We start from the raw sequence: 24,604 nt of genomic DNA, 5'->3' as shown, positions 1-24,604 counted from the left end.
TCAAGGCAGTGGCTAAACCATTTTGATTTGTAGTGGGAAAAAAAAACATTCCTGTCATGCATAACTGCTGTGAACATGTTTTGTTGTTTTATTTAGTACCTGAGCAGTAAATATACTTTTGGGAAATGAATGTAAATGTCAGAGGTAACATCTATTCATGTATAAAACACACACACACACACACACACACACACACACACACACACACACACACACACACACACACACACACACACACACACACATTTTCTTTTTTTGTTATTTTATTAGTATTTGAAAATCACCATGTTTCAGAAAAGTTCAAACTGCAACGGTGTCCAACAGGACCATAACACGTTACATATAAAAATCAAAAAAGGAAATAATTAACTTTTTAAATAGCATTGCAGTTGATAATGAACATATATTACTGAAATATAATAAGAACACACTTTTAAAACATGGGGACGTCTGTAAAGAACAAGGTCTGTAGTCCTCTGCGTACACTTTGTAATTCTTCCTCATGCTAAGAGACCAAAGCAATTTAATTTGGAAAGATACAAAAAACATTAATGTTTTTAATAAACAGAAAGTCTAAAGCAATACTTTCACCCACCATCTGACTGAATAAATGATCCTGAACAGATTTCATATCTTTCTTCATCAAATGCATCTGAAATTACATTGAAAAATAGAAGTTTTAATTGCTTTTAATGGGTGGTGTATTACTCTTACCTGTGTAACACTCACCTGTGAAAGAAATATATGTTCCTCATACTCCGGGTTTCGGCATATGTTTGTTTCAATTGTGCCTTTTAAATGATTCAGCCTGAGGGAGAAAAAATCAGCGTGGCAAAATGAAGTCTGTATATACACAGTAAAAAAAGATAGCAGTAAAATGTAACTGCATGAAGGTTCATGCAGGTGTACAGGTGCTCTTAATAAAGTGAATGGTTATTAAATATTACTAATTTTTTTTTTTATTATATTGTCATTATTAACTGACATTATTTAGGTTAGCTGCTTATACAGGCCACCTATTATGAGGCTAAGATTTGGAGCGTCACATGTTGCAACGATATGGCGAAAAAACTTAAATACCTTCATCCTAAGGCAACTAGGGCATTCTTACACCTTGAAACTACTACTCTCAACAGTGGAAGCAGCAACATAACTTGCTTTACCTTTTCTTGAAATGTAATGTTTAAATATTTGAAAATTAACTTATAATTTTTGCACGAGTTATGGTGCCAGATCTTGTAAACAAAAGCACATTTCTTTTGTGAATTTCAGGTCAGTGGATATGAGTAAAGCATTGTTATACTAGGCAATAAAACCTATGATGGAAAAAAACAATCGTGAACCTCCTATTAGTAATTTAATGTTGTCCAATGAGCTTTAGTGCCCTTTATCAAAGTTACCTCACAGCTACAGAATTCCTGGCTCTACCCTGAGAAAACCTTGAACACTCAGGGTTTTGTCTGGTTCCCTCTCACCATGTGAAAACATGTCAATTTCCTCGACGTGTAAATGTGTACGTGCTTGGTGCCCTATGCCCGATTGATGTTTGAACCATACACTCTGTGTTCTTAGGACATTATTAAATGAATAGGTACTGCTGTTTTTACAGGTCTCACCTTTGGGTTCCTCTTTCCTGGTAAGCATGAAAAGCCAGGGCTTGCTTCTTCCAGTATGCCTTTAAAAGAACAGAAATATATTAGATGAGTCTGAACTGAAGGAAACTGCTACTTACAATTACTACTAGATATGAAAATAGACCTGACTAAGTATTAAAATTAATATACTGTATGATTTTGTTATATTGTAGGTGTTTGTGCATGTAGTTGTGTACAGTCAGCTCTGCTTCCATGTTCCGCAGAGATGTGTCATCATGTTCCAAGTTTTTTATTTCATCCATTAGAACTCGTTTAACTGTTTCCAGCCTCTGAGACCTAAATGGAAGAATACAGATTAAAAAAAATAAATAAAAAAATGATTAAATGACTGACAAATAAGGTATAAGAAAAATAAGCCACTGAAAATAGATTATCTGTGACCTTGATACTCTCAGGTCTGACCTGTACTTTTGCACTTTCAGAGTTATAGTAGAAACGTGTTGCTTGCAGGATTTTAGGGACTGCTTGGTGAAGAGATCCATTCTCCTTGAGCGGTTCTGAAATATTGTCAATATAGTCAACATGGCATCACAGCAGACGTTTATAATGAGTCGTCAAATAATTGTCATATGAGGATAATGATCCTAATGATGTGTTTAAATACTTGCTGACATTAAAATGTACAATGGTCATAGTCTATTAGTAATAAAAGTCAATTTCATGCACTTACAATACCATAAATGTCTTCATCCGTTTACAAATGACCAAAATAATACACGTTTGCCATCTGAATGGCTGATTCATTAAACTATTCATGATGTAGTTATAAAAACCACAAGCTATACATTTCATAACACTAGTTATGATGAACTGTGCTTCTACCACACTAGCCAAAGGCAATGTTTTCCATCTGAAATTATTCTAATCGCAACATGCCAAGATCTTCTGCAAAGTCATGAAAGTGACTTTCACAGTCACTTAGTATTTGCTATAAGTATCTTCTTTACCTGGAACCTACTTGCTTAGTGCCTACAGGATTAATAGTGATTCCAAATGATATATGGATACAATCTTGAATGCAGACAGTGACCTGCTGCTATTCCTGCAAAAAGGCCTTGGGCACCACCAAGTCTAATTAGCAAACTATGGGCTCTAGGTGGACCCACCTCATGTGCCATGCTGTTAAAGGTGAGGGCTTTAACCTGCCATTTGCAGTAGTTTCTCGAGCCCCAGATGAAAAATCAGAATAGAAATGATTAATTAGCTATTGTTAACCAGTAGTCAGTACGTCTGCACCCAAAACTTAGACAGCGCACTTCAGGATAAAATGCCACGTCTGATTTATTGCACCTGAACCAGTCATTGCCTAACACAAAGCATCTCAGCACGAAGAGCGGATAATAACCGATGAAAACCTTCACATATTTCTCCATGTAAACGTTACAAAGCAATACATAGAACTTGTTACGAGGGAACTGTGCTGCATATTTAACTATTGTGTACAACCATAAATGAGCGTACATACCAATCATTTCATGACTTTGTGAAAAATCTCAGCACGAAGAGAATATATGTAGTAATAAGATAGATAGCAATTCTTAAAAATAACATTATATATATATATATATATATATATATATATATATATATATATATATATATATATATATATATATATATAAATTAATCATTATTTAAAAAATATTAAAATTTTCAATCCATGTTGTTTATCACATTCGATAAAACTTTGTTCTTCATCTACCTCAAATTTTCTCTTAAGTTCAGAGCTGAACTGATGGCAGACATAGCTCATCTCCTGAGATGTGCTCACTTCAGACTGTACCAGATCCACATCTGCATCCATACTTGTCTCCCAACAGCCTGACACCACAGTGGACCGTGCTTCTGCATCTTCAGTAACTACTAATTTGCCCAACCACAATAAACAAATAAAACATAGGAAATGCATTTAAGCACTTGTCAGTCTAATTATTTAATATGTTTAAAAAAGTATACTGCAAAGTTCATGACACTAATCATCTTTAGACAGGTGCACCATTTAAGCTTCTGCAATGTCTGCTCAGATGAACAAGGGAGGTAATTAGCAAAAGAGAACTTGCATGAAGCGATACAATAAGACATATAAGAAGAGTTTTGATTTATACAGACCAAAGTAGTGGGATGTCTCAACAAGACAACCATCACAAACATACAGCCAAAAATAAGCTCAAGCAGGCATTACACAGTCTAGTCCAGGGGTCACCAACCTTTTTGACACCAAGAGCTACTTCTTGAGTACCAAATAATGTGAAGGGCTACCAGTTTGATACACACTTCTGAAATAACAAATTTGCTTAATTTACCTTTAATTAATTATATGTTATTATTAATAATGAACAATATTCATCTATATCAGGGGTGTCAAACTCAATTGCACAGGGGGCCAAAACTCAAAGCTAAATTTCACACTAAAACAATGTTTTTTGAACATAAATATGAAAAAAAAAACAGACAGGAATATTATTCCAGAATAAATCAACTTAAACTTTAAATAACTTAAAATATTTTGCTCTACATAAAAATATCTCCTGTCAAACACCAGACGTCTCACACCTTCATGCAGCTCTTCAGAAACTCTCCCTCAGTAAATAACCAGCTTCACTTTGTGATTTTGCTCTGGTGAAAAACGTCTGCTGAAATGTCAGATTCTTCTTGAACTCTTCTACTTTCTGTATCTTCTGCTCTGCATTCAGGTTTTTCAGCTTATCCTGATGTTTTGTCTCGTAGTGCGTCTTAGATTCAATTCCTTAATTACAGCCACATTCAATTCACAAATAAGACACGTGGGTTTACCGACAGTGTCAGTAAACATATACTCAGAATCCCATTGGTTTTGAAAGGCTCTGTTTTCAGTATCAACTTTTCTCTTCACCACAGTGAGGGGCTTCACAATAACTGTACAATAGGGTTAAATACATCAACAGAAGCTCGACTTTATTGATGCTGGAATGTTCCCAGGTGGTCTAGCGGTCGGTAAGACAGCTGAAGTGCTGCATTATGGGATCTGTAGTTTATGTTTATCAGAGCTTCAAATCGCCAGGCCATTAATAACAATAATAATAGATCTATATAAAATCATCTCGCGGGCCGGATATAATTGTACGTTCGGGTTGGATTTGGCCCGCGGGCCTTGAGTTTGACACCCCTGATCTGTGTGAAAACACTGATCATGTTAATGATTTCTCACAATAATTATCAACAATGATTTAACAAGGTAGAAAACAGCTATTTTTAGAAAAGGCTTGTGGGCGACCTGATGCCCGCGGGCAAGACGTTGGTGACCCCTGGTCTAGTCAGTCTCCCACTCAAAATGTATGCATTGAGGTTTTACTTTGTAAATTCACTATACTCATCTGGATCCTCTCCCTTTACCTGATCTGTTCTCTTTCTCTCCTTCCTCACCACTGCTGTCAACTTGCATTGGTTGTTTAAAACCTGTTTCCCGAAAGAAATGTACTCTCATTAATTAAAATTCTCCTATGCACTTATTAATTACAAAATGAACAGTTTCTCTTCCAGATGTATTAAACAGATTAGGAAAATGTTATAATGCCCACAAAAGTGAAAACAATATTAAATTAGCAATAATAACCTTTTGTCTTAGACTGCTGCTTGGCAGTTTTGAACAGCTTTCTTGGCTTCATTCTAAAAGCGAATTGACTGGGCCCAGTCCTCTTATCTTCTTCCTCACTGTCATCTTGTTCAGACAGACTTGTGGAATTGCATGTGCTGGGCCGAGTACGAGGAGTTGCAGGCCCTAATGGCACAGTGAGTTAGACATGAACATTTGTAAACAAGAGAAAAATAAACCAGGGATATTACCTGATTCTGCCTTTTCAACACTGCTCCTCTGAACAGACGCAGGTGTTTTCTGTTCAAAGTGATTTATTATTAGCACATGCTTAAGCAAATCCAACATATGGCCAAGTTAGATAAAAAAACCTCTTTACCTCAAGTTCAGTGCAGATCATCGCAATATTATTCATAGATGTGTGTGATGATTGGCTTAGTGTCACCAAAGTGATGGCAGACTCTTTGTCAAAGCAAGTCGGCAAAACTCTTTGGCTGGTGGTGTTTAGAACGCCCCTGAGATTTGCATCTAGGTCTGGAGAGTTGAGCAATGAAGAACATTTCTCCTTGCCAGTGGAGGCAATTAGGGGGTGGCCAAATGACTGCCCAGGACTCAGCTCAGCTTGCTGACACAGAACAGTGAGATAAGGTACAGCCTATATAAGAACACTAACAAATTACTAAGTTTATCATGCATAACTAACTCTTTTATCCAGATTGAAATTCAGACATCAGAATACTGATGGTATTCTGCAGGTTAACTTGTAAAACAGATATTGCAAAAATATTTCCTAAAAAAAAAAAAAAAAATATATATATATATATATATATATATATATATATATATATATATATATATATATATATATATATATATATATATAATAATAAAAAAGATATAATAATATATTTTATAAGCATTATAATGAATATTCTATCAGTGATGTAATAATGCAGTCTTGAAAAAGAAAAGCAGTTTTGCCAAAAAGCCCTACAACTTCACTTGCAAACCTGGGCGATATATCATAGATCAAATATCACGCTATTATATATCATGGTAAATTTCTGCCATGGGAATACTTTATTCTGGTTGACTAAAAGGTGTAAATGTGCAGGTAGTTCCTGTCAGATTAACTACATTCTAAATAATAATAATAAATAATAATCTAAATCTAATTGTATTGTACACTCACTCTCTCTCAATTATCTATTTATTCAAATTCATTCAAATTATTTTATTCTTATCACAGTACTTTAACTCTATGAGTTACACCATGTTTTATTACTGGCATGCTTGATTTTAGTGCAGCCTTAATTCTTGCTTGACATACCTCTTGAGCACTTTGTATCTGAACGAAAGAGTGAGGAAGACGTGTGGCACAATCCCATCCTCCTGAAGTCTTAAAGAAGGAGGATGCTTCAATCCCTCTCAGATGGCTATTCAACTCCAAGGGAGGGGAATTGCCATCAACAGGAGAGATGCACAAAGGTTGTAGGGGTGTCAGAGGAGATCTGGGTAAGGATGCATTTTTCTCTGCAGCTATAGGAAATAACTTGCATATCAAACACATCAAAACAGCAGCAAAAAAATTTTGATTTTATAAAGTAAATAAGCAACTAATCTCTTACATCTCATCTTCTCAATAGAGAATGGTGAAAGGCAGAAAGAGGTGTGTTTGGAAGCCCCAAATTCTTTTGTTGATGCTGGAGAAAGCAATTTGTTCATGTTTTTTGACTGCTCAAATCCCGATACTTCACTGACATCTTTCTGCTCAATAAACTTTCTGCCTGTCTCTGAATGTGTAGGCGTGTTTTCGGGCTGTTCGTTCCCTTTCTCAACTTGTGCAATTATGCCATCTATCTTTTCTTCTTGTACTATATCCTGGACTGAAGACTTCTGAAGAACCTGAGACTTTTTTGGTTGTTGAACCGTTAAATTCCATTAAGTAAGAGTTGAAAAATCTTAAATTACAGACAGCATAAGAAAACATAACATTTAAATTCTTGTATAAAGGCAAAGGTCTGTACCTTAAACTTAGATCTCATCATGGCTGTGCTCTTCTCCACTGCTAATGCAGGACACACATATAACAACATTTAACAGTGCCAAAAAGGTATGGTTTGTATGGGGACAGATTTAACAATAGAAAATAGTGTCTTACATTTAATTATATTAGGCAGGAGAGGAGGAGAACAGAAAGGTGCAATTTTAGGAGCCAAAACATTTTCTTGTACTTTGTTGGCCTCCAAAACAGCAGCAATCATCTTTTTTTGCATAGATTTTTCATGATTAGATAATTCTTTTTCTTGTTTCTGCTTTACAGCCTTAGGGACAGTCTTTGACCGAAGTTGATGGGTTTTTTTTGCAGGTGGTTCGACGATTGCATCTCTGTTCTGAACTGAAGCTGTCCTCTGATGCTTTTCTGGCTGTTTGATGATAATCTTCTATTTAATGAGAACATAGTTCAATGTGTCACTGAGTAGCAAAACACCCAAAAGATTACAGTTCAATTGTTAAGAGATAGGTGATAGAATCCTGCCTTTGCTGGAGGTTCATCGGGCTCTGTCTCACTCACAGAATCAGACAACTCTCTGTATGATATGGTCGAAGCTGAGGTTCTTTGGGACCTGCCCAGGGGCTTTGTGCTGGCAATATCCTTGCTTTTTATATGCTTTTCTTTTACCACCTTCTTCTGCTTTTTCGGAAATGTAGATACAATCCAGCTTAATTATACAATGTTAAATAAAAGATCATGTCATTCTTCTTTAGTAGTATATATGCACTTACCATCTTTGGTTTAGGCAATGCTTTTGAAGCTTCTGGTGAAGAAATGGGTATGTTTGGATTTTCAACTGAAAGAGAGTAAGAGTTTTATTTGCAGCCCTTTTTCATCTATTTAAAAGACAAAGCAAAATTGAGAATGCAGTTAGAATAATAAAAGCCAGACATTTATAAATCTTTTTGTAAAGTTGATTATCAGTGATTCTGTCAGTCAAAAATAAACTAAGGTGCATTCGTCAAGTACAACCTAGAACTCCAATTAGTAAAACAAATCGTTTTAGACATTCATTTATCCCCTCAGCTGTAAAGTTTTTTATTTAAGGTAAATACCTCTTAGGAGGAAACTGTGTGTTTTTATTGTGTGTTTAAGTTGTGTTGTTTAAGTGTGATGTGCTTGTATGCTACAACTAAATTGATAAATTTATTTATTCATCAGTAAATAAAGATGAACTGCACTGAAAAACGGACATGGTGTTCTAAATCTTCCAGTACTGCAGAACAGTGTAAGCATGTCAGCTGCAATAGAAACACATCAACTGTTTCTCCGTTTATAGGTTTTAAACTTAATGAATAGATTTTCATTTAGATTGCTCACTTTTCAGGCAATAATGTAAAATGACTGATCTGCAAATTTCGAACATTGCAGTAAAATATGTCAAATATACAAAGCGATACCCGGGTCAAGGTTATATAGGATATCTTACAGTTTTTATCGCTAATCTTTCTCATACATAATTTTTTTTACAAACTCTGACATTACTATATGATACAAAAGAACCTGTCTTTCTCCTCCGTCTTTACTGATTTTCAGAAATGCCACTCTACTTGTGTAAATGCTGCTGCGTTACTAAAAAAAAAAAAAATTAATTGCCAGTTAAATAAATAAGGAGCATTAAGCAGGATATGTACTTGAGGTATAAAAAAATAATAATAAAATAAAATAAATAAAACTAATTGCAAAAAAATAATGGTAATTTTGTTATGAAGGTAAACTTGAATGTCAGATTTTTTTTTTTTAATCGGAATAAAAATATTTATTTTAAGTATTTTAGTCAAGTATTTTTTTTTAGGGCTGTAAAAAATAAATGTAAATTAGGAATTCCCATTGTCAAATAATTAGCATATTGTGGATGACTTATTAAACAAACATGAATAACATGACTATGCAAAAGACATACATGTGATGGCCACAGGAAGACGAGCGGCTTTAACTGGCTGTCTTGTGTAGTCTGCCACTTTGGGTTTTGGTCTCCTGTTGGCTGAATTTGTCCAGCTTATATCTGTCATATTGTCAGTGTCAGTGTCACTGAACAGGTGCTTCTTCACATTACGACCAGTGGGCTTTACAAGCATAGAGAAATACACACAAAAATATATACATTTAAAGTAGGGGGTTGTACTATCATCACAATACACTGGAATGCCAAGACCACTGCTTTGTTTTTGATATAAACTAGACATTTGAGCTTGATGTCAAAAGACGAATTTTATTTTCGGCTTTCCTTTCCTGATAAAGGTATCTAGATCTGGATATGTTAAACAATTTAGAACAGGGCACATCTTGTTTAAAATCACCCATTTTGCAAGTCATCAAAAAAAATACTAGAATATGTGACTCGCATGTTATTCAGGTGTGTCTGGTAGATTAAAAATGTTACTGAAAATGTAACCCATGATGGTAGAAACATATTCATACAGAAGTATGCTGTCTACCATTTTACAAATACATACATCCAGTCATGCAGCAAGGCAATGAACCAAAATCAGGAGAAAAAGTTAAATGTGCTTCACCCCCCAAAGAGAGGCATAAACACAACAACAACAAAAAAAAGAATTGTGGTACATACCTGGAAATAAACCAAATAAGGAATCAGAAAAAGCTGAAAATCTCATATTCAAGACTTGATCCCAAAAACAAATGTCTTCAGTGCACAGCAAATACAACAGAATTGATCTTCCTGTTTCTAATAGATAGCTTCAATAATTCTCTGACCTTCTTACGAGGATATTTTCTAGAGCTGCTGGAAAGAACCAGGGAACTGCTGTTTACACTGAAAAAAGCAAAGTAAATGAATTAATTGTGCAAATGTCACATTCGCCTTTAGAAAACCATGTTCACAAGAAAGCTTGATTCAGACACTAGAAGGCTAATTACCTGCTTTCCATTCCAGAAATTAGAGAAGACCTATTCTTTTTCTAGAAACAAACAAAACGAATCAGGAATATATAAACGACACAAAATAATAACATCATAATAATAATAAAAACATAAAAAGGACATAGATTTTACTTCACTGAGTTCTGACACATCCAGGTTGAATGTATAAACGTCCCTAACAACAACAACGAATTCTATTAGCATTTCAACACATTTTAAATTCCTATCCAATTTTCCCAGGGTTTAATTTGAAAGCAGTACTTATTCTGATCTGATGGCTTCTTAGAATTATATGCCTGGTCTTCTGAAGATGACTTAAGAAGGCCAGGTGTATTAGCAGAGATCTTGGCCTGAAACAAAACAAATACATGGCAGTACTAAGTGTATAGCAAAAAGTAAAAAAAGGTTTTGAAAAATGTTTAAATCATCAAGATAAAGCAGTACAATTAAGGGAAATCTTACAACTGAGTTTGGACACCAGCTTTTATTGAAAATGGATCTACAAAAGAAATGAGTAACAGATTTAAAGAGCAATATATAATTAGAGGAAATACAGGATGGATCACAGAAAAGTAACCCGTCTCCAATAACAGTGCCACCGAGGCGGGGTACTTTTCCGTGGCCCACTCTGTATAACACAATGTGTCTATTTTACCTGTTAGGTGGTGCGATGTTAAACCGGGAAACATGCTGCTTTGCCGAAGTACTAAAAGCAGTGCGATTATAATGACTATTTATCTGCTTTACCATGCTCTCGGCTGCTTTCTCTGCATTCTAAACAAAAGTATAAAGTCAATACATGTATTGTAATTATTAAATGTCAAAATAACACAGACATATTAAACCCCTTTAGAAATGAATAAATGTCATGATGTGTGAGTACAAGGCAAATTAAAAACAATATTTTATTTCAGCAGTACCTTTTTTACTATAGTTCATAGTTTTTTTTTTGTTTTTTTTTTAAATGATCTTATTATTTGTCTATTATTCACAAGGAAAAATAGGCACATTTTTTTAATACCACAAAATGCAGCAGGGCTCTCACCCTATTGTGGCTCATGTCAGCTTTAATGGCCTTAGCCCATCCACTCTGTTCAGTTGTGCAGAGTTTAGTTTGGTTTTGTCTCTGTGTCCTTCTTCCAGGTTCAGCTTCTTTTCCAGCAGCACTAAACTCTGGTGGGTTTTGTTCCTGCTGCTCACACTCTTTTAGCACCCGCTCCAGTCTTTGTGTGAGCTGAGCATGAAACTGTTTGTAGCTCAGGCCTCCTGAGCTGGTCTGGACAACAAACAGCTGCTCTGGAGGCTCTGGAGAAGAGATAGATGCAGAGCAAAACATGTGCTGAGTAATTACTGAATGTCTAACACTCAGAAGCACAGTAAGAGTGGTTTGGTACTTCTACTAAAGATCCGCTGCATCCAAATAATGTGAATTTTATCACCTGATTTGGACTGATTTGGATTTGGATATGAAGGTTCAGGATGACACGGGAATAATGACCCAGACACAGAAATCCTCTTTTTGTTATGGCAGCTGGGAGTTGAGTATCTGGGACTATAGTATAACAGAAAATATTTACATGCAATATACAAATCACATTGTATAAACTGATCATATGCTTCCATTCATTTGTGATTAGCATATTGCAAAAACAAACAAACAAACAAACAAACAAACACACACACTTACATAGAGGTTTCTCTCAGCAGAACAGGCTGGGAGTCTAGTACTATACTGTTATCTTTTATCAAACAAACAAAAACAATTGTTACATTTTAAAATTCAGTAAATATTCAGTTTGTAAGGCATAATGAATCATTAACAGTAATCAGACAGCATAACTATACCCAAAGGCTCTTCCTGGAGCTCTGGGTCAGCTTGCACCATTTCCACTACTTTTTCCACAGAAAGATGCTGCAAACACAATATGCTATGTGAATATAAAGACAGATCATTAAAAAAAGGAAAAAAAAGGACACACACAAGTCCATATGTATTGGGACATCCCTCAACCCTACTGAGCAACACTGGGATGACTGTGAACACTGACTGTACCCCAGGCCTCTTCACCCTACATAAGTACCTAAATTTACTAAAACCATTAATGAGCACAAAACTGCAAACCACATTTCAAACTATGGTGGAACATCTTCACATAAAAGTGAATTTATTTTGACAGCAAATACAGACTAAATGCTGATTTGTAACCATTTGCAACCTTTTACATTTTTTGGTTAAATTTATCAACAGGTTTAAAATAAAGGCATTTATATACAACTTAAGAAAATTGTGTAAACATTACAGTTTTTTTTCAGCATTTTAGAGAGCCAAGAATTTTTAAGAGCTTAATAAAGTTGAGGAATGGGTACATTTAGGCATATAAACTGAATGCTAAAGTATAAAAGTACTTGTTTTAACACCACAGGCAGACAGACATTGACTTTTTGATTGCATATACTCTGGATGACCTTTCAGTTACATCATCTATAGCAGTTCTATTATTGTCTTCACTCCATCATTTGAAGCTCATGTAGATACAAATTTATAAAATAGTCTAATTTAATCTGAGAAATATTGCTAAGATGTTGCCTCTGGCTTGATATTTGTGTATGAAGTTATGAATCTAACATTTTATTTTTAGAATTTGTTTCTAAAAATGTGCACTGTTAAAAATGCTATACAAATAATATGGCAGTAGATAGATTAGAGAGTAGAGAACAGCTTTGTTTTTAATTGTACTGTATCTTACCCGGCGGTATTTTTCCATCCCTGGTTGACCTTCCTGGCCCTGCAGTATATTTGGACTCGGTAAGTCTGTAACTGACTATTCACACAGATACACATAGACTCAGTAACACGACTCATAAATAATAAGAATGCTAACCATTTAAGTGGACTGCACATTGCTAATTACTACAGACCGGCTTTCTTATGCTTTCCCTTTCCACATTAACTGACTGCACACTGTGAGATAATTTGGCAGTTGAGAGCTCTTTCGATTCAAGTGTTTTTCTTTTCTCTGAAGAGGATACCATCTCAAGAGCTGGTTTCAGTTTCACCTTCCCTGGGGTAGCTATAGGACAATACCACAGAAGAGAGAGAGAGAGAAAATTTCCTTTTTAATCACTCAATGTATTTCTTTATACTGTCTGCTACAAGTGTTGCAACTATCATAAGACACGCAAGACAGACATACTTTATGAATGCGCTAAAAAAACATACAGATGAACAGTATGTCTTACATGCAGGCAACACACAGCTGAAGGAGCTTCTGCCAAGTTTACGTCCAGCGCTACCAGACACATACATACATGACTCTGACACCTTACTCCTTAATGGAGTTATCTTCTGGGGGAAAAAATAATAATAACAATAAAAAACAAAAGACCAATCATCTGGTATAAGAATAAGAACACTATGAATAGATTTTAATAAATTATTAGTCAGTAAAATGACACTGATGAGAACTGAATTATCAAAATTAATATCAGACACTTTTAATCAATGATGTGATATTGATTCACATTATTGATATTGATCATCCAATTGCAGAGATTGTAGTCTACAAAAACTTCCACGTATGTACAGAATTTTTTTTTTAAATGTATCGATCAGTAGAGGGAGCACAAAAGAACTTCCAAATAAATTAGACAAACCCTGGTACTGTACTACATGAGCACAATTATCAAAAAGTGGAGAAAACAAGACACTACAGTGACATCACCAAGTATAGAATATTACACCAAAAGTGATGAAAGAACAAATCAAAACGTTATCTTATAAAATAAGAAGGCGTCGGGAACCTGGCAAGTGCTGGGCTTTTATTTATAAATTATCCATACATACAAAAATATGTCTGCCCATAAAAAAAAATAAAAAAAATAAAAGTTTTTATTTATGGGTAGTAACCAGGCTGGAGAAGATCAGAGGAAAATGGCCAGATTGCCTTGAGCTGCCAGGAACCATTATGTAACTCATAAAATAAATCTTACCCAATGGTGCTGGGCAGAAAAGCTTCGGAACATGCACAAAACATCAGCTCATAATAAATAAGCCACATTGGTTTCAAGATTTGATGTGCTGTGCATTCTGCTCACTAAGTCATAAAGACTTGGTGCTTATCTGAGTTACTATAGACACTCTCAAAGCAGTCTGGTCATTCTCATCTGATTTCTCTCTCGCTCTTATCAAGGTGTCATATCAGCATCTCATCCAGAGGTTCTTCTAATCAAAGGATGTTTTTAGTAAAATTCTATGTATATTGTGTATGGAGTTCAGCAGTTTCTGAAATACTCAAACCAGCCCGTCTGGCAGCAATACTTTTTTTCTATTTTAATGTTTGGTATGAACAATAACTGAAGTGCCCTGTATCTGCATGAATGTATTAATTGCTGCTAATTGGTGTATAGATGCTCCTATAAAAATAGTGGTGATTGCTTACTTACTCTTCTTTCTTACTTTTGTAAACAAACAAAAAAAAAAAATGTGTATGTAGAAAAAAACAAATAAAAAAAAGGGCCATGAGAAAAGTCTTAACATGGGCAATATACAGTAAACTAATATACAAAACAGAACAAAAACAATACATTAAACAATTATTTAAATATATATATATATATATATATATATATATATATATATATATATATATATATATATATATATATAATAATAAAAGTTTTACATTTAAAAAAAAAAAATAAAACTGGTAAAAAAAAAAAAAAGAAAAAAAAGAAAAAGAAATTGTGTAAAATATTATTGCCTGCTGACTGATGTGTTGGGCCTCTTTGTCATTAGATGTCAGCAACCGACAGTTAGTGTCACTCCTTACTGAAGAATGTACTTTTTTTTCCATTCGCTGAGAGGAGTTTTGACTCTCAGGAAAAAGAACCTGTTCACATGACAGAAATTCACAACGCAACAAAACCAATTTTACTTCTACATTAAATTTGTTAAAATGTATCATGTGGTTTTATCTGGAAAAAATTGTGCTTTATTATAGCTTTGAAAAGTAAACTGTAACAAACTCATACAGACAAAGTATTTTTACTGATTTTTAAACATGTTGACTGGTTTTTACATGCTTGAAAGATTATGTAATAGCTTGTTGATATAATTTATTCTTTAAGGTATAAATATTCTTACAGGGCTTGTCCGGTAGGAACATTGCATGTCCTTAGTCACACTAAAGACGAACACCACTAATGACAATAATATTGGCCTGTAATAACTGAGAACTAAATGTCTTGCCATGAGAGTAGCTAGGCTATTGTATTAACTGCTATGTAGCTAGCTTAAAAATAAGGAAAGACAGAAGTAGTTTGTGTGGTCATTTAATTCACTTTTAAACACAACAAAGACCTGTATTAACCCTGCTAACCATTACATCATCACCCTTAAAATATTATGTGGAATAACCACTTTCTCTGTACATGTGGCTTGCACACCCAAATTATTATTTAAATAAACCATTACAGTACACTCATATTTTAGTCAGAATTTCTCACCTGTGAACCTCCTTCATCTAGAATTATTTGAACAGTGGTTTTTACCACAGATGTGGTGGTCTTCCCAATAAACTTCTGAAATGTTGGAACAAATTGAAAAATTAGTTGAGAAATTAAGTAAAAAAGATTTTTACAGTTACACAATTGCATAAGGTCTGTAATGACAAAATGAACATGAAACTGTTTGTTTTTCTTTTTACGAGTTAAACAGCCTCCTAAAGTGTACACACTCACACTGGTTCACCTATTATGTGTACTCAATAGATTTAAATCAGTTGTTAGGTATTAAAACAAACAGCAAATGTCACAACTTACTTTATTTTTGGTTTCTCCATAAACTTTCTTGGTGGCATTGAGGATGTCCAAAGAGGAACTGAAGTGGATGGTGAGTCTAGTGCCCTCGATGCTGCTCAGACACACTGGCTCAGTTAGAACCAGGTGCAGCACTTTTACACCCTGCTCCTCTGGGAATGAAAAACAGGAACAGCTGAGTAGAGCATTTTATTTTTCTATGTCAGTCGTCAATCAAAAATATTCAGAACATAAATTTGACAAGCCTATATTTTTCTGTCCTTACCTTCCAATGTGTAACTCTGGACTTCATTTTCTGTAATGCACAAAGTGTCCCACTGGCTCTCCTGCTGTGAAATATGTGATGGGGGAAAAATAAGAAACTCTGCCATAAAGTCCAAAATACCACAGTCAATGTTTCAGGCAGAGATCAAAGTGAAATGATGTAGAAATTCCAATACAAGAACAAATACTAGAATAAATACCTTTGCCTCATCATCGGCAAGACAGAAATAGAACGAGATGCTCTGGCTTCCCAGATTAAAGTCAATCCAAAATTCCTGAAGGTTTTCATCCACTGGCATAAGCAACTGCAAACAGTACAAAGAATATTAGGTTGGGTGGGAAATTTTAAGCAATCATAGATTTGTGCCATATCAATAATTTTATATGAATTCTTTAAATCATGGTCATAGTTTTGTGTTGTTCATAGTACATACACATCTGTAAATTACTCTAAAAATACCATTTAATTTAATTTATGTAACTTATGTAAACACTGTATATCCTGCACTTGCACTTCTGGTTAGACATAAACTGCATTTCGTTGCCCTGTACTTGTACATATGTAATGACAATAAAGTTGAATCGAATCGAATCTAATCCAATCTACTCTAATCTAATAATTTATTAGGAAACTGCTTAAGACAAAAAGATGTTTTGAATTTGTCATAAAATTGTAAATGTATTCTTTCCACATTTTGCTTGCCCTCTGTATCACCCGACTAACCAGAGTTCATTACAGCATTGCACACAGACTGACGGTCTGCAGCACTTTTATGAGATGAACTTGGTTACTAGCTGAGAACTGAATAATGGTGGTGTGCATGTTTGGCACTTCAAATTAATGTACGCAGTCTAATCCATGCTGGATGTCTTTTTCTAAGGAGGTTAGTTTATAGTCCTAAATTGTACCAAGTCACTAAAAGAAATTGATATTTTAAAAGGGGACTTTATGTTTTTTTTAGTGGTTTTGCTTTGTCAGTCTATAAGACCATTGTTTAATATTGGCTGGTATAATAGCTTGGGGACACAACAGAAATAAGACATAACAGATCATGTAGATTCCATTACTTCTTTGACAAGTAATACAGTGCCATCTAGTGAGTTTTCCTAATTCAACACTGTCAGTGTGTAGGTATAAGATAAATACTTTTCATTTAAATAAAAAAAGATTTTTATATAAGCTTTATAAGCTTTTATAGTTTTAAAAATTCTAAAATATATATTGTTTCACTACCAGAAAAGTAACACATGATTACATGCACTGATTGAAACAAGGTTCCTCCTCAGCTGAGGTCGTTTCAACCACCTTACAAGAATAAGTCTGGTCAGATCATGCTAGATCTGTATCTAGACCTAATGGACAGAGATTGTAGAGCAGACCCTGCACCCGTTAGAGAGATTATATCTTACAGTTGAATTGGAAATGTCAGAAGATCTTTTAGGAGTAGTTTAGATTTTCTGTCTGTTGCTACCACAATCCTCACCAGAAAAAGGGGAGGGAATATAAACTTAACAAATATGGCATATTACACAAATGTATGATTAAGGATCTAGTTTCCCAATTATATGACATGAATTTTTTACTACCCGTTAAAATAATTGTATTATATAAATTAATTTTATTTTGTATGCAGATACAAAATGTATATACAGATCCTATACACACAGACACACACAGTGGAACCTCGTTTTGTGAATGCTGTTCCAGATAAGTATACTGGAACCAAATCATACGTATAACGAAGCAATTTTTCCCATAAGAAATAATGTAAATTCGAATAATGCGTTCCAGGACCCAGAAAATATTCATATAAAATGAAAAATACATTACAATATACAGTAATACAGTATAATAAAACATTTATAAGTGATATTTGTTGTATTACTGTATATTGTAACAATAATAAACTTGAATAAAAAAAACCCAAAAAAATAATGTTTACCTTGGAGGAGAGTGGGAGCTGATGTGAGGGAGACAAGGCGAAGTGGAGAAAAAGGGTTACTGCTGGAGAGGAGGGGAATCGCCTTCCATTACTTCACTAGGTGTACGTTTTTTTAATCACTTTCTGTTTATGACTCACTTCAATCTCTTTGCTTTTCAACATTTACTAAAAAAAACGATCTAATGAAACTTCTTGGCTGTTGCTGAGTTAGGAAGCGTGCGCAAAGAACCAACGTACCAGTGCGGCGGTCGTAAACAGAGGTTCCACTGTGTGTGTGTGTGTGTGTGTGTGTGTGTGTGTGTGTGTGTGTGTGTGTGTGTGTGTGTATATATATATATATATATATATATATATATATATATATATATATATATATATATATATATATATACATACATACATACATACATACATACATACACACACACACGTTTGCAAATTTATTTTTTTTAAAACATATTACTTTTCCATTTTTTTCCACTGACTTTTTTTAAAAAATTATTTTTAGAATTGTAATTTTTATTGCAGTATCCCCAAAATTCTAAAATGTTTTTATTTTTATTATTATAAATTGTCTAGTGTAAAACAATGCACCTTAAACCACTGTATCTAAGATAATGTGTGAAATCTAATACATGCAGAGCACATGGACTTGTAGAGCACTTGTAGCTACGCTTGTATGCTTTTAGCTGTTTTTTTCATAGGGGAGCATTATTAAGGGGGAGCTCCGGTGTGCATGTGTGTGCATGATTGAAATGTGGGAATAGTGGATAGAAATAAAACTTACGCTACATTCATGATATGAACTTAAGCTCAAAAATCAACTGCATGACATTGTAACGTCTGCCGAAATACTGTGCTGTTCAAAAACCTGGGGCAAATGAGTATGATGATGTAGGCTGCTGTGGGTTTTTTTTAGCAGCAAACCGATTTGTGTGCAGTGTTTATTCAGAAAGAACAAACTGTTTTCATATTTTTTAAATGGTTTGTTCAACATTACATTGCCACAAGATCTCACTTCTTACATGTAATTACTTGTCATTCCCTCTAGTGTAATTTGCAGTAGCACACATGCAGAAGTATATTTCCCCTTCTTTATGAGGTGACAACTAGACACCCTGGCATGTTCATATGTCTTTTTGTTGTAGGTCCAGAAAAGCAGCATTTACAAGTAGACCCCAACTTACGACATAGATAGGGACCGAAAAACCGGTCGTAAGTCCATCAGGTCGTGAGTCGAGAAGAGTGAAAACTTACCGCATGCTTGTCCAAAAACACCTCCAGACAAGGATAGGAGTACACACTGTAAAAATAAAAACACTCCAGTATAAATAAGTGCAATTTTTTATGATATGGTTAAAGAAATAAAAACGGTTATAAATGTAATAAAGTTACCTTTGATCATCACCTTGCATTCTATTTACTAGGTTTAAAAATGTTCTGCAATCCTGGGTGGAAAAAAGCATCAATCACTTATGGATGTGTTGATCCCACTTCTTTTTGAGTGCTTTCACAACTACCTGTCTGGTTTCTGAGTCTGACTGTGAAATTAATACTCTTACAATTTATGGTCTGTTTATTTCACAGTACATAATAAAACAATATAGAAGGAAAAGCTGAGGTATGAATGAATGAATCTGGTAATTGCAGATCATAGTTTTAATTTCATGCCAATTGTTCGATCAGTAGCTCATTATCCAAGTCCTTCCTTGGAAATGTTGAAAAAATAATGGCAAATGATTACTCACAGTCTCAAACTCTGAGTCCTGAATCTTAGTGAATGCAGAAGCAACCAATTCAATGCTGAACCACTGATCAGCCAGCTCCCGCCGTTGGGCACGAGAAGTCATTCTACACAGAGCCTCCATCAAAGCCACCTGCAGATCATAATCTACACAGTACCACACATGCTCATTAAAGCATTTTACAGTCAAAAACCCCAAACCCCAGTGAACAGCAAAATATTTTTAATGATGAATACATTTTCACGTTAAATGTTAAAAATGTGCAAAAATACTTTTCTAGAGCGCTTCAAGGTGTATTCCAGTTTGCTTCTATTGATGACTAATGGCCAATCAGAAGCTACTTCATTAATTTCACAGATCCTACAGACTAATTAAACATACAGTATAGCTGGTCGGATCAACTTGATTTCTTAAGTAGGGAATTAAAATAAATCTGTTTCTAATCTACTGTTTTAAAATAACCTCTTGTAAAAAACAAAGAAGACACCCTAATTAACCTGCCAAATAAATGTATGGCATGAAATTTGTGGAAGTGTAAAAATAAATATCTTTAGCGGTGGTCTATGTAAATCTTCAGGCTCAAAGTGATATTAAGTATGAATTTATGGATAATCGCTGACCTCCAGCTGTAAGAATTCGACTCGCCAAAGCAATCCTGTAGACAAACAAATATTTATTAACATGTAAAATGTGAATTTAGAATACAAACATGAGATTAAATGTTATATTTGAACGCTTCTTTACATGACACTTGATGCCTCTTGTGAAGACAAAATATTTTTCTTTTTCTTCAATTCAAATGGGATCATTCCCAACATTATATTCAGTTTCCTCACCGCCTGTCATCAAGAAAACAAAATAAACTAATAAAATAAACAAATAATAATTCCTTTGTAAGCAATGACTGAATTATTCTGCGAAGACAATTTACAATTTGTACATAGGGAGTATGCAATTTTGTAAAATAATTAATTGTACGACTCGCCTCTTTTTGGATAAGAATGTTAACCTGGGGATCAGAGGCCAACTTGCCAATGTCATGGAGCAGAGATTCTGTTACTTGGTAAGTACCTTATAAACACATTTAACAATCTTCATCTTATTAATAATGTTTAATAAGGCTTTTCATGATTATACATAAAGATTGGTTTAAGAAACTTACCCTCTTTACAACTTTTATGAATAACCTAAAAAAAGGACACAAGAAATCAGAAAAGATCATTTGATCTACTTTATGCACAGCTGTTTTGTCTGAAGTAATTAATTTAGCAGTGGAAGCACTTCAGCTCACCATCAATGCATCAAAGTAGTCTTCAGCTAAGTTTATAAGCGGCTCATTCCTCGATGGTCCAGCTGCAACCCATAACTTTCTGGCTTTCTCAAACCACTGTACCATGTAAACATTAAAAAGTTTAAATAAACTGGATTATGTGTGGTAGGCAGGGTTCTTGCAGGTATAATCAAATTTGTATTTATGTTTTTTTTTATCACTTTTATTATTTTTAATAGCATACACAACCCGTGGACTAACTAACCACGAATACAATTGTTTTTTTCCCACCGGTGAACATATTTTGTGGCAGCAAATCAAAGTATTGATCATGAAATCTAACTTCTAAATGAATTGGTAATAATGTTTTTTTCCTTCAAAACTATCTAAAATAATGTTTTTTAATGCCATTTAAAGCCTTAATTTTCACAAAGTCCACTTAATGACTTAATGAACAGTTATGACTTCTTGTCCTATTCATCAGTTTCATTCAGTCAATTTGTTTATTAATTATGTATTAATGTATTACATTCAGTACATAATATTAAATATTTGTTTAGCTTGACTAGGCAAATTTGTGACATTGCAACTGATGTTGCTCCTAAATAACATCCATATGTGACTTAAGATTTTATTACTGCTCAAATATAACAAATAATACTATCAAATATGTACTTATCTTTCTTACAAGTCCTTGGGACACTACCACTGATAATCCTCCACCCCCTGAAAAAACCAGTGTGTTTCCAAATTTGTGAAGGATGGTAAAAACCACAGATGCATTCTGCACATTCTGCTGGTCCAGTTCCTACATAGAGCATAAATCTTTCAAATGAAGTAGTAATAATGAAATAACAACAATTATTATGAATCAATTATCAACATTTTTATATTATTAAAAATAAAAATAAAAGCTAAAGCCCTGTTACATACCCTGTTAATTAATTTGTCCAGTTTCAAGATGAACTGTTTGGAGCATTTCGATGTAACCCCGTCCCTCGTCTCACTTAGTAAAAACTCCTCCAAAGCCCTGAAGTTATGTTTCAAAGCCTGGTCTACAAGTTCCTCCACCTGAATTAACATGTTTAAAATGACGTGGATGACATAAAGTGTTTGGAGCACTACTATCTGTGTATATACTCCTGAAACTTTTTTCCTTCCTGTCCACACTGGGTCATCTCCTAATTGTTGTTCTGGTATCTCATGTTTTTTAATTAAAGCACTGAACAACTCGCATGTTTTCTCACTAACAGAATAAGATGGTGCTATTTTCAAAATATATATTATAAATCAGGCATTGGAACCACAGCAACTCACATCAACACGAATGAATGAACAGGTTTAACGTGTTCATACAGTATTGTGTCTAATACACTCCCATGTCAATCTCTAAAACCTTTCTTTGTCCCGTGAGCTCTATAACTGACCGCATGGTTCAAGCACAGTCCCAGAGTTGCCGTAACTTTTTCCCATGAAGGGTATCAATTGAGTGAGAGCCATGGGCTGAAAATAAATGTTGCATTATTCCAAATATTATATTAAAATTAGAGTTGCCATGGTTTCCTTTATTTATAATTTTATAATACTTAAAAAAATAGATACAGTTTTCTTTTCTATGGCATGTGGGCCAAACCAAAGGTCACCACAAGCCAAATTTAAGCAACAGTGGTCTATACCTTACCCTCACCCTGGACTGAAATAGTCTCATCCAAGTCTTCTTCCTTTCTTTTTTCCTGCATAATAGTTTTCTTGACATATTACAAAAAATTAATTCTCACCTTTTTATCCTGATGACCTGCCATCACATCTGGATGTTACCTAAAAGTATGCCTTGTTCAATTAGCATTTTTACAAACAACCAATGCAGAAAATATTATTAACCTAGAAATATTAATCAGTCAACACCTCAGTCTAAACCAGGGGTCCTCAACCACCAGGCCACGGACCAGCACTGAGCTGTGGATCATTTGCTACTGGGCTGCACAGAAAGAATATAAACGTATAAAGCTCTATTTTATTTCCATTTTATTAACTTTCCCGGAGTGTCTTTTTTTTTTTTAATCACAGTTCTGCCAATGGCAATTTTCCACACTTGTGTCAAACGCAGTGTTTTCCTTGATAAATGAAGCGCCCACTGATTCTGCATTATGTTGAGTCGAGTTCCATTTTCTTTATATATGTAATAATTTAATTTGTAATTAAAACATATATGTATATACTAGTTATTGCACACACACCCCTCACCCCAAGATCATTAGAGATTTTGGTATTTTGAATATTAATAAAGCTACATTGAATCTTCACCTGGATTCATGAAGGCCTGGCTTTGAATTAATCAATGTTACTTCTCATTTCCTTCTTTTAAATCTTCAATATATAAAATCTTTTCTTGGCTTTATTCGTTTAAAGAACATCTATGGACATGATGAGTGTGTTACTGTATATAATATATTTTTTCATTAATAAACTACTTGAGAGGTGCTTAGTTCCCCTCGTTAATTGTCACGCCCAATAACGTTGATATTCTTTTACCATTATATATTTTATATGATTTTATTGTTTATTTAATAGTGTATATAATAAAAATGTAACTCACTTAATGCAGAATCAGTACGAACTTAATTTATCAGTGCATAGGAAAAAGCTGCAACTGAAACAAGTTGGCACAGGAGAAAAAAACCCATGCAGGCCGCGAAAGTCAATAAAAATTCAAATAAAATAAATAAATATAATAATTTTGTATTCTTGCTGGTGGTTGTGGAGCCCTGCTGTAGTGTCACTGTGACTAGCACTGCATTACAGAGCTAACTAATCGCTTTACATTGCTTGTTCAGGCAGATGTTTTCTAACTAGCTACATCGGTTGTACCGATTATTATATTTTGACATCCAATCATAAATATGTGCTCAGTCTATAGGAAGTAATCGATCTGGTCGAGATAAAGTTTTATTTACTAACCAAACCCCGAACTGACTCCTCAGGATGTTAGCATGCTAAAGGTTGGCTAAATGCTGTTAGCTCCGTTCGCACATAACGACTGTGAAGACAGATTTCTCACCTCAGCCCTGACTCCGGAAGTCAAACCGAGCTCATCACAAGCTATTTAAAATATTTCAACAAATACATGTCGAAATAAGATTAAAACCGATTGTATTGTGTTAAAACTAAAATCAGGAGCAGTTGTTACTAAGTCTCTGTATCTCCACAAACAGCGAGCGGGAAAACAGAGCTCACGCGCCGTTTTATGTTTTTTTTTTTTTTTTAAACACGAGTCGAATCGATTCGTTTTACTCAGTGACTCGTCCAGGCTTAAGCAGGAAAATGCTTAAATAAAACGGGTGTCTTTTTAAATACAAAACGTATTAAATGCTGGAAATAAAGAAAAAATAAATAAATAAAT

The 24,604-nt window shown here is 34.4% G+C and overlaps 1 protein-coding gene across 6 annotated transcripts; it reads right to left on the bottom strand.

Annotated features, from left to right (window-relative positions):
• Positions 1–245: 245 nt before the first annotated feature.
• sycp2 (synaptonemal complex protein 2) lies at positions 246–24,451 on the bottom strand. 6 transcript variants are annotated; one of them, XM_046869460.1, is made up of 48 exons: positions 24,263–24,451; positions 22,983–23,022; positions 22,138–22,275; positions 21,884–22,012; positions 21,226–21,330; positions 21,097–21,121; positions 20,920–21,005; positions 20,679–20,773; positions 20,555–20,589; positions 19,938–20,080; positions 19,585–19,637; positions 19,447–19,492; positions 16,447–16,551; positions 16,248–16,311; positions 15,986–16,134; positions 15,671–15,745; positions 14,926–15,054; positions 13,406–13,511; positions 13,085–13,236; positions 12,913–12,987; positions 12,011–12,077; positions 11,853–11,904; positions 11,605–11,717; positions 11,211–11,470; positions 10,821–10,939; positions 10,628–10,664; positions 10,427–10,515; positions 10,298–10,340; positions 10,163–10,203; positions 10,001–10,058; positions 9,186–9,348; positions 8,014–8,078; positions 7,766–7,921; positions 7,388–7,670; positions 7,254–7,294; positions 6,855–7,137; positions 6,557–6,765; positions 5,606–5,851; positions 5,478–5,526; positions 5,248–5,412; positions 5,028–5,090; positions 3,358–3,518; positions 2,058–2,152; positions 1,832–1,931; positions 1,617–1,675; positions 730–808; positions 596–652; positions 246–505 (listed from the first exon to the last, which is right to left on the bottom strand). In XM_046869460.1, exons 2-48 carry the CDS (start codon positions 23,004–23,006, stop codon positions 434–436), a joined length of 4,959 nt encoding a protein of 1,652 aa, XP_046725416.1. In that variant the 5' UTR covers positions 23,007–23,022; positions 24,263–24,451; the 3' UTR covers positions 246–433. The 6 variants fall into 6 exon arrangements, with proteins under 6 accessions (XP_046725416.1, XP_046725419.1, XP_046725418.1 ...); XM_046869463.1 differs by having other exon boundaries at positions 7,254–7,291; XM_046869462.1 differs by having other exon boundaries at positions 7,766–7,918.
• Positions 24,452–24,604: the final 153 nt, after the last annotated feature.

This window comes from Silurus meridionalis, chromosome 16 (assembly GCF_014805685.1).
Source record: "Silurus meridionalis isolate SWU-2019-XX chromosome 16, ASM1480568v1, whole genome shotgun sequence".
NCBI lineage: Eukaryota > Metazoa > Chordata > Actinopteri > Siluriformes > Siluridae > Silurus > Silurus meridionalis.
Note: the sequence above shows the minus strand (reverse complement) of the source record. Positions and strands in the feature narration are given on the sequence as shown.

What these genes read in the sequence shown, in the direction of transcription:
- sycp2 (XM_046869460.1), bottom strand. Translation starts at nt 23,006, where the DNA reads ATGGCAGGTCATCAGGATAAAAAG. An exon ending in ACATTCTTATCCAAAAAGAG is followed by an intron (nt 20,774 to 20,919) that starts GCGAGTCGTACA and finishes TCTTGATGACAG; the next exon opens with GCGGTGAGGAAACTGAATAT. An exon ending in TTGCCGATGATGAGGCAAAG is followed by an intron (nt 16,312 to 16,446) that starts GTATTTATTCTA and finishes CATATTTCACAG; the next exon opens with CAGGAGAGCCAGTGGGACAC.